Source organism: Apostichopus japonicus, chromosome 4 (assembly GCF_037975245.1).
Source record: "Apostichopus japonicus isolate 1M-3 chromosome 4, ASM3797524v1, whole genome shotgun sequence".
NCBI classification, from domain to species: Eukaryota; Metazoa; Echinodermata; class Holothuroidea; order Aspidochirotida; family Stichopodidae; genus Apostichopus; species Apostichopus japonicus.
The window spans coordinates 27,864,706-27,875,267 of record NC_092564.1 but is presented as its reverse complement, the minus strand read 5'-3'; the positions used below and the strand labels follow the sequence as shown (position 1 = coordinate 27,875,267).

Sequence of the window (10,562 nt, the reverse complement as noted above, 5' to 3'; positions counted from 1 at the left end):
GGTTAAAGCATATTATCAGTTACAGTCATTGTTTCCTTTTGCCTTTATGTGAAAGAGGAAATATTAAGTACAGATAGTGTGAAAATAGGGAGGATTGAAGGTGATATAATCCAGAAAAGCTATTGGTTAAATGTAGATATTACTCTGGGCGAGCAGATGGAAGGCTTGGGGTTCAGAAGGCCAAACCTGCTCCTCTTGTAGCTCAAATCTAAACGGTTATGATATGGAAATTTACAAGTGCCATGGTAGGCCAAGATCTCAGCTAGACCATGTGGTGCGTATATTCCAGTTGAAATTTATGCTTTGGCAGGTCTTGAAAAGTGACGCATTTAGTGTGTACAAGTCAATGGAAAAGTTGGTGCGACATCTTTAGCATTGTAAGGCTTATTTTAGGTAGCTCGGGAACGGTAAGCCGGGCCTTACACTGGTAACGTCGAACTGAGCATGAAACGTGAAATAAACAGGAAAAGCGGGTACTGGATATAATACATGTCTTCTTTTATTGATTCTGAGTAAAACTGTAACTTTGGATAATTAAAGTGTAAAGAGCCCGAAGACTACAGACGTAAATATAAATTACAGAGCCTACTGTTCTACGTCAGTAGACTTCGGATGATAAACTTCAACTCCTCGATATGTCTTTATGAAACACTTAAACCCCTGATTCCAAAATAACAAATTAAGACGTGTTGCACAGGGCACACGCTCTGCCCTTGAACCCGATTGGTGTAAACTTTTAACTCACCCCTTACCAAACTCTTGATTGGTTGAGTGCCAACCTGATATGCAGATGAGCATATGCAAATGGGCACTCAACCAATTTGAACCAGTTTGGCTGTCTTCCAACCCCGAATCATTTAAAACAAAAGATACGCTTCTAATAGCGCGTGATTTATATCCTGCCACACCACAGCGCAAAACACCAATGCGCGAGCCATGGGTGACGTCATAACAACAATAACTAGAATACGCTTCACAATAACAGTAACTAGAATACGCTTCACAGCATCATCACGTATTGTTCTTTACTAATTATTTTGGCGTTCCATAATCTCGACGCCATTTTCGGTATAGGGAATCAATAGAAATTGATTAGGAACATAAGTGAACCACACATGCATAGGAATGGAACCACAGGTATTTTTCTTCGTGATATGAACATTTGTACTTGACGCATCGTCGCATATATCGCTTTTCATCATCGGCGTGTACATGCTGTGAAATTGAAGCTCGTGCGGTCACTGCGTAAAAAGGAAAGGTAACCACGGAGTTTTACTAATAGTAAAGCCGAATGGCTCGCTTTTTCATCTACCATGAAAGTGTCACATTGATTTCATATTTTTGGTAACTAGTATGAAGAAAGTGAGAATAGCCTAAGTTTTAAAGGTAACGTTGTCAACTTACTTAACGCTTACCAAAGCAGGGTTAGGCAGGCCTAGCCTAACGTTGTGACTAAGTTAGTCCATGCCTATACTACAGTAGCAAGGTAGGTACTTAATGCAAATTGCAAGAGCACAATTACACGAATCGTCAATTTCCTTTTGTAAGAAACTCAGTAAATCAGGAAGACATGTACTAATCATTAACAAAAAATTAAATAAATGATACCTGATTTCATCCAAAGCCTAAGGAAAGCAATTTAGGCCTTATAACCACCCCAGCAAACACAAAACGTTATCATAACATTTTTAAAAGAGCCTCTAAAATATGTTTTTATAACGTTAAATGTGGTGTTATAAAATCTTCGGCAGAACGTTTTTATGAGATATTAATGTTATATTAATGTAATATTAATGTTTTTTATGAAAAAAATGTTTTGAAATAATATCCTGAAAACGTTTTCGTGACATATTTATTACACCACAAATAACGTTGTCAAAACAAAAGACGAAACGTTTTAATGACGTTTTAAAAAGGTTTTTGTGTTTGCTGGGACAGTTATTCTCCGCACACAGTACTTCCTGTTGATGACTTTCCGCTGAGAAATTTCTTATGTGGAAAACAATTTTTTTTTTTTTTTTTCAACATAGGCCTACATGAAGAATGTTTTACTTCAAAGTTAGGATACCAAATACAGGATGATGAAAATAACATGGGAAAGTCGAAAAAGGATGGTTAGACTGAGTAAATGTCATTGTCAGGGAAATTTTTAGCTGCTTAAAATTTACTGAAGTCAAATTTAGGTATTACGTAAAGAAATACAATGCAGTCGACGTACTGTAACAGGCAAAAGGAGACCTTCGTAATCATGGAATATGTAAAGTATTAAAATGCAGTCTGTGTAATAACGATGAAACTTAGTGAGACCAAATTGTTCCATGCCACAGCTAGATTTTGCCTTTTACACGTCATATGATAACTGCAGCCAAATAAGGTGACGCTGTTTAATTAAACATTTTTATCATCCCCACTTGTACTAAATCATCATTCCTCTTCCAAACCTAATCTTTCCTGAGAATCAAGTCTCAGAGCCAAATTCCATCCTCCTCAATCATTTCAATGTGCCTAAGTAGTTCGGTAAGCCTTTCTGCTCCCCCCCCCCCCAAAAAAAACGTGTATTTCAAGTTCTGCTGACGAAAAAGTTGTTTTCCACGACAAACTTAGTGTACGTGCAAATAGCACCATTTTTTTGTCTTTTGAAAGTACCGTGTCTGGAGAGTAGTGGTATCCCAAACATCTACTGTAGACAAAATCAATTCACAAAAATGTCAGTGTTAAGTGTAAACTATTAACTGTGCGACTCTTTCCTGTGATTAAATTGATTTATGACATCGAATCTTACATCCATAAAAATGAATGGAAGTTAACATTAAAAAGTCATAAAAGAAGGTGTCTTTGTGACCTTGTTAACATGGAATAATATAAAGGCACTCTAGAGTCTATGCAAACATGGGCCCGAGATGATCAAATATGCCATTATACACCAGCGGTTGCATAAAAATAAACATAAATGCTCTACCAGTTTTAGAAATTTAGCCAAGTTGTAGTAGTAGCATACCCAAAAAGTAATCTTACTTGACAATGTCAATTTTTGATTCGCTAGTCCTACTGTATTCAGCTATATAGGCTTCAGTACATTTCCCGAAATTTGGAGAACTCTGTCCAGAGGAAAACAAAAACATCACAGGTGCATTAAAGGGTGTGAAGACTTGCGCACAAAGAAACGTCTCATGCTGGTAATCTGACCTAGTTTCGAATGAGGTGTAACAGAAGTGTTAGACAACACCATCCATCCCAAAAAATACACACACAGCTTGCTACCGTTGGTAATTAGACACTAGTGGACAGTCAATACATACAGCTCTGGCCAATACCCACAACACAGTGTACATAGCAGCGTGGACATCTCGGGTCTAGATAAAAGATGACAAGGTACCACATTTCATTACTGTCTGCATTTTGTAGCAACAAGAAGAAAACGTCATTTGCAAGCAACGGAAAGTTAACTTTTTCAGAGCGCGGTTTGGGGCGAGTCTTCAATGCCTTTAAAGCCATTGTAGCACTCAATTGGTCTCTAAATAATAGTACTCTTCACCCTACTTTGTAAATACTAACTGTTTAAAGTAGTCTACATATCTAGCATTTTGATAACAGCCAAAATAAAATAAGAAATCCGTCAAAAATCTCAATGTTGACTTGTTTGGCCTTCGTAAAAACAATAGTACAAATAACCTACCACTCAGTCCTACTTGCTGCAGCAAGGTTTTTTTTTGCTTGGTTGTATTTGTAGGGATATCTCCCTACACATCTGAAGGTCTCAAGACCTTCAGTTAAACTAAAACCCCAAAAAAGCCAGAACTTCAATAATGGTCCCCATATTGTGTCTAGAATATCTCGTATCTTGATCAGATAGTTGTGATGCATTAAATGTGCAACTTGGATGCTTTTTTTGAGCTAGTCATATAAAGCAAAGGACCTTGGTATTGCAGAGAATTAAATGAAAACAGTGTGTACTCACAGTTGCTGGTATGTCATTGTGATGATGGATTTGTGTTGACTAATTATACATTCATATCTCACATATGGAATAGAAACGGCTTTGGCTGACAAGCTGTCGGATATACAGGATCCTTCTGCTACAGTACGATGACTGAGATGACAGAAGATAAAATCTTCCAGGAAGGGGAAGACTGTAAGAGCGGATGGGAGGTAGCTTCCGCCGACTATAACAAAGAAGACACCCACCTGGAGATTCTAGGGAAACCAGTCATGGAGAGGTGGGAGACACCTTACATGCACAAATTAGCCAGCATTGCAGCATCTAAAGGTAGGGTGAGAGGACATTCCTTCCTGTAGTAGTCTTCCTTGATGAATGTCAACAGACAAGCAAGTGTCCGACTCTTTGATTTGAGTCTGTTGTAACTTTGCATTGCTCTGTTTTCCTCTTCTGTTCAGTATGTAGAGAGTGCGTGTGAGTTTAATAACAAAGTGTGCTTGGAGCTTTATACTGTTTAGCTAGTGACTTTATACTGAGGCTGGCATGGGAAAGCTATAAAACAGATGGAATATTGAGAGATGATTCCTGAAGACAGGGTTGAGTCTCCAAAAAGGGGAAGAGTGTATAGGAGGTGGCTTTTATCAGATAATTATAACAAAGATAAAATCACATCTAGAGTGCTTTGAAAACCACTCATGGAGAGATGATTGGAGACACTGTACAATGCCTTACTGTATGTGCAGCATCTGAATGTAAGGTAGGGACCATCCCTTTTAGGTTATACAGGTTATATAATTTCCAATTGTGATCAAGTATATCATGGCCTCAAGAATATGACAAAAAGAATTCCAGAGACTTAGCAAAACTCATATCATGAAAATTGGAATAGTTATGGAAACATTATACTAGCTCACAAGTTTTTCTTTCTTTTGGTTCCATGATAAGAGTAGACCAGACTTCAATTGGTTTGCATTTAAGAGATTGCTTTTCAAAGAATTTGTATCCAAACAGTGTTCAACTAGTTTCATTCTTTTGTATGTTAAAGTGAAATCTTTATTAGCTAAAAACATTTGTAGTTCATTCCATGATGTTAAATTCTAGCAGAAGATATTTCTTCAAATGGATATTTTTTTGTGTGACTTGTTTGCGAGAAATGAAGCCAAGGTTTTAATTCCCTTCACAGCAGAGCTGGTCCAAACCAAAATCTTTGGATATATATACTCTGAACACCAACAGTCACCCAGAAGGGGCTAATGTTTCTGTTGCTGACAGTACTACAAACATGAAATGGTCATCACTAGAATTGTGTGACCCGTGAGAGGGCGGTATGCACAATTACTGTCACTTTGCCATGTCAATTGAACTGCAAAAGACACACATGTCCTAGTTATGTCTGTCTGTTGTGTGCCTATGTCACTGATGATGTCATCAGTATTGGACAGAAATTTGAGCACGCTAAATGGAGATTAAGAAAGAAAAAGGTAATTCTGGGAGGATCTGACCTTCCAAGATATTCCCAGACATTGACGAATGTTCAGTTACACAATTAAAACTCTCAGTGACCATTATTTAACTTTCTAGCATATCTTGGGGGCAACACTGCTGACCTTTAACCTTAGTTGTGTCTCAATGACATTTCTAATGAATAAATGATATAACAAAGATGTTGTTTTTTCTCTCAATAGGTGGCCGTGTTTTAGAGGTAGGCTTTGGCCTTGGTATAGCCAGTGGAAAGATTCAGGCATGTGAGGGCATACAAGAACATGTCATCATTGAGTGCAACAGTGGAGTCTTCGATAGGCTGCAAGATTGGGCAAGAGAACAACCTCATAAGGTCACTCCACTGAAAGGCCTCTGGGAGGATGTTGCTCCTAATCTGGAAGATGAATCATTTGATGGTAATTAAGAGGTCTATATTTTACAGGGTTGGGCAGGAATACTGCATGGACTGGAAGTACCCGGTGAGAAATACCAAAAGTGGCAATATTGGGAAATAATCATTCATTATCATTTTTTTATTTTTTATTTCTAATTATTTCTGCAAGAACTTTTATGGTCACTCAAGAAGAAAAGTCACCTTTCCTGGCAGACAACTAGTTGTTCACATGAATGTATATTGCATTAACTAAATACCCTCAAATGGGTAAACTGATCAATTGGCATCACCCCTACATCACTTTGGAGATATACTGATAAATCAAGCCAAAAAATAGTGGTACCGTAGGCCTATGAACCACCTGTCCGAGTGGTAGCTTTATTAGATGACCATAGCTGTTTTTTGCTGTTTGCCGAATCTTACACATCTCTCCTACAGTGAATACATTGATCAAGCTTTGTGATCTGGCTACATTTCTATGGAAAACCAAATTTGCTCTTTGTACAACCAAAATTGGGACAAGCTGGTCATCCAATGGGCAACCGGCAAAAACACAAAGATTGCCCTGATATAAGACACACCAAAGACATCCTGTTTCCACACTAGCAATTTCATCCGAAACGTGAATAAGTGGGAAATAAATGTAAAAGTTATGAAGAGTGTTTATATACCGCAAGCTTGTGTTATATCAGTGTTGCCTATTGTGAATGCATAGCATGAACAACTCTTAGCAAAACAGCTTCCTTAACATACATATTGTACATCTCTATATGAATGTCATTTCCTAGGAATCCTGTATGACACATATCCACTCTCTGAGAAGACATGGCACACACACCAGTTTGAATTTATCAGTAAGCATGCCTTCAGACTCCTGAAACCAGGTGGCATCTTATCCTACTGCAACCTTACCTCTTGGGGAGAACTTCTCAAAGAGAAATATGATAACATTGAGACAATGTTTCAGGTAAGAATTGAGATCCATATATGTTTGTAGTATAAGACAATTTGCTGTCTGGCATATTGATCACTCTTTGCCATCTTTAAACATTCTATAAACAAGTTTCTATTACTCAACGTGAGTAAATTTATCTTTTGTTTTATATTGGTGCAACGAAATTGCCAGATCTGTGTATGGTAAGCTGCATTCTGCTAAGAGTAAATCGGTTCATTGACGTTATGTTGTCCATGTGATATCAATTTACTAGCCACAATGTACTGGTAACTAGTATATCCAATAGAGACTATTTAATTAAAAAACAGAAAAGATGAGGGAAATGTAATTAAAAGTAATACTCAAATTTGAATATTTACAGGTATAATGTAACAGCAGCTGAACAGCATTCATTTATTTTAAACAGAGATATGTGTATTAGATGGATAGCATGTTGTGCAGAACATATGGCGCATAGTGGTTGCATGATGGTTACAGGAAAAGGTAGGGAAGTGGAAAGACCATGTTTCTCGGTCTTGAATTTTTAAGTGAAGTCATGAAAACCTCTCATTTGAACACTTCTTCCTCTATGATATGACCTTTGCGAGCAAAGTTGTTAAGAAGTGCCAGAAAAAGTCAAGTGTATTGTTTAACTTTGGCTACAGCATGACATCATTGGGGTTCATGGCTCTTTGAAATTCCTCCTCACCAAAAAAATATCATTGACAGGGGTTGGCATAAATATTGCAAGAATTGTTAGGCTTTACCAAAGGTAGCTTTACATTAGGTCATTATTGGTGTGTAGGTTTGCTTCATAGTAAGCTGTAAGACATGGTTTGGTCTTGGTAAAGTCTGGAAATTCATTTGTTTTAAAAGAGTGCAGGGGACCGTGATTATCAATTGAATGATAACTTATGAAAAGTGAAACATATTTTGAATAGAATGAAAAATTTCTTAAAAACACATAGCTGTAAGAGGTGAACAATGTTTGATAAGCATGTAGAGGTATATGGGTATTCCGATTCCTCTTGAATTGTGTTGTCAAGGAGTTGAATATTCTGCCAGGCGTCAAAACACTATTGCAAATCTTTACGGGGTTGCCATTTTGGATATCACCTGTATTTCTTCAAATCATTCAGACTGCAACAGCCCACTTGTTAATTGATAGTTGCCCACTTGAGAGCCCAATCGGTAGTTTTTAAAGAGAATCTTCAGGTGGTATAGCGCCTGTAGTTCTTTATATCACCCAGACTATAATTCAGGTTTCAGCAGCTCACTTGTGAGTTGACAGTCATAGTTGAGCAGCCCACATGATAGAAAAGAATGTTAGATACCACCTGCGGTTCTTAAATCATGCAGACTGCAATTTGGGTCTGACCATCGACTTTATATGATATGGATTAGGAGCTATGTTGCTTTTTATGATTCTTTCTTCTTTTCCTTTTTGACTAGGAGACCCAGGTTGTCCAATTAATGGAAGCTGGCTTTAAGAAAGAAAACATCTCTACAGAAGTAATGCCCATCACTCCTCCTGCCTCTTGTGCGTATTATTCATTCCCAAAAATGATTGCTCCTGCTGTAATTAAAGCATGATAAATTATTCATTCCAAAAAATGATTGTTCCTACTGTTATAAAAGCATGATAAATTATACATTCCCCAAAATTATTGCTCCTGCTGTTATTAAAGCATGATAAGTTATACGTTCCCCAAAATTATTGCTCCTGCTGTTATTAAATCACCATCCGTCAGTTGGGCGAGGGGGATAGGGGGTGGGAGGGGGTTAAGGACATTTCAATGATATACTTTAAAATGATATTGTTTGGTTTTTTGAAGTGTGAATGCTGGTGATCATTTAACTTAGTCATCCGATTTTTTTTTTTGGCCTGGATTTAGGGTTTTCATGACTTCATGTAGAGAATTCAAATTCTGCGTGTCCTAATTGCTTGGACTGACATCCCGAGTCATTGTGATGTTTCATTAGGAGTAAGTTTTTGCTTAGTATTTCCAATTGTATTCCCAATTGTGCCTTGTGCCAACATTTTGCAAGTGAATCATTTTACATAGGTGTAATTATTTAATGCATTTTAGATAGGAGTAATTATGTAAATACATTTTACATAGGTGTAATTATGTAAATATATTTTACATAGGTGTCATGATGTAATGCATTTTACATAGGTGTAATAATGTAATGCATTTTACATAGGTGTAACAATGTAATGCATTTTACATAGGTGTAATAATGTAATGCATTTTACATAGGTGTCATTATGTAATGCATTTTACATAGGTGTAATAATGTAATGCATTTTAAATAGGTGTCATTATGTAAATACATTTTACATAGGTGTCATTATGTAATGCATTTTACATAGGTGTAATTATGTAATGCATTTTACATAGGTGTAACAATGTAATGCATTTTACATAGGTGTAATAATGTAATGCATTTTACATAGGTGTCATTATGTAATGCATTTTACATAGGTGTAATAATGTAATGCATTTTAAATAGGTGTAATAATGTAATGCATTTTACATAGGTGTAATAATGTAATGCATTTTACATAGGTGTCATTATGTAATGCATTTTACATAGGTGTAACAATGTAATGCATTTTACATAGGTGTAATAATGTAATGCATTTTACATAGGTGTCATTATGTAAATACATTTTACATAGGTGTCATTATGTAATGCATTTTACATAGGTGTAACAATGTAATGCATTTTACATAGGTGTAATAATGTAATGCATTTTACATAGGTGTAATAATGTAATGCATTTTACATAGGTGTAATAATGTAATGCATTTTACATAGGTGTAATTAGTTATGTCTGATTATTTGATCTGCTGGGATAGTTTAATCTGCCATTCATTGCATTGTTTAATTCAAGTAATCAATCTCCTTTGTTGATGATGGGTAAAGATACTTTGTAATGCACATCGATTTAACAAAGAGACAGAAAATCCATTTGACTTTCGTTTTCCTTCTTTGTTTTACTGAAATCATTGCATTGGGTCATTTCGAGTCTATTACTACCATTGAGGGACCCTGATATCCTGTATCAGCAATTTTAAAATGTTTCCAAATATCAAAACATTTACAACAAAAATCAAGAAGAGACTGCCCACCCAGAGCACTTAAGATACTACTTATCTATTAATCTGATCCTCAATATAAGGATACATGTTGCCTTTGAATCTCTAGTATATCTTTTGCAATGCTACTGATTTTATGTGTCGTTATGATTCAATCCTCATTGCCCAAAGAGTCGTAACTGGTTATTTTGGTCTTATAATCTCTTTCTTTTCCCAGGAATTGTCAAACTTTTTCCATTTGAATGATCACCCAATATTTTATGAACGAAATTTGGCTTCCTCTCAAGCTGTTTCTTGTGGTGTGGTGTCTTGATGTTCATTTTGATAGCCAAAGTCCAGTTAACATTCCTGCGGGTAGGCCCACAAGCAAGTAACTTATTATGACTAGACTTAGGTTCTTTTCCTTCCTGGCCGAAAAGACGAGTAAAATATTTGACTTGTGCCAGTATAGTAAAATAACAAACGTTTCAGTGCTCTGTGGCAGTCTAGTGTTAGCATCAAACTATGTGCTCTGCTTGTAGCACTGACCAAGCTATATACAACATATACAAAATATACAGAAAGTAGAAATTTTCCACTCGTGAATATTCATGTATCAGCTGTGATGTCAACAATTGCTCTGATGAATATTTTCATGACCAAATTAACATTAATAAATATCCATGAAAATGTCTAAGGCAAGTTGTACATAATTATCCACTTCCTTGC

The 10,562-nt window shown here is 36.4% G+C and overlaps 1 protein-coding gene across 10 annotated transcripts; it reads left to right on the top strand.

Moving 5' to 3' along the window:
- The first annotated feature begins 1,003 nt into the window (after positions 1–1,003).
- Positions 1,004–9,726, top strand: LOC139967044 (guanidinoacetate N-methyltransferase-like). 10 transcript variants are annotated; one of them, XM_071970684.1, is made up of 8 exons: positions 1,004–1,258; positions 4,032–4,267; positions 5,623–5,835; positions 6,602–6,780; positions 8,200–8,813; positions 9,209–9,348; positions 9,434–9,461; positions 9,518–9,726. In XM_071970684.1, exons 2-5 carry the CDS (start codon positions 4,087–4,089, stop codon positions 8,338–8,340), a joined length of 714 nt encoding a protein of 237 aa, XP_071826785.1. In that variant the 5' UTR covers positions 1,004–1,258; positions 4,032–4,086; the 3' UTR covers positions 8,341–8,813; positions 9,209–9,348; positions 9,434–9,461; positions 9,518–9,726. The 10 variants fall into 10 exon arrangements, with proteins under 10 accessions (XP_071826785.1, XP_071826781.1, XP_071826783.1 ...); XM_071970680.1 differs by having other exon boundaries at positions 9,209–9,236; positions 9,321–9,726; XM_071970682.1 differs by having other exon boundaries at positions 9,434–9,726.
- Positions 9,727–10,562: the final 836 nt, after the last annotated feature.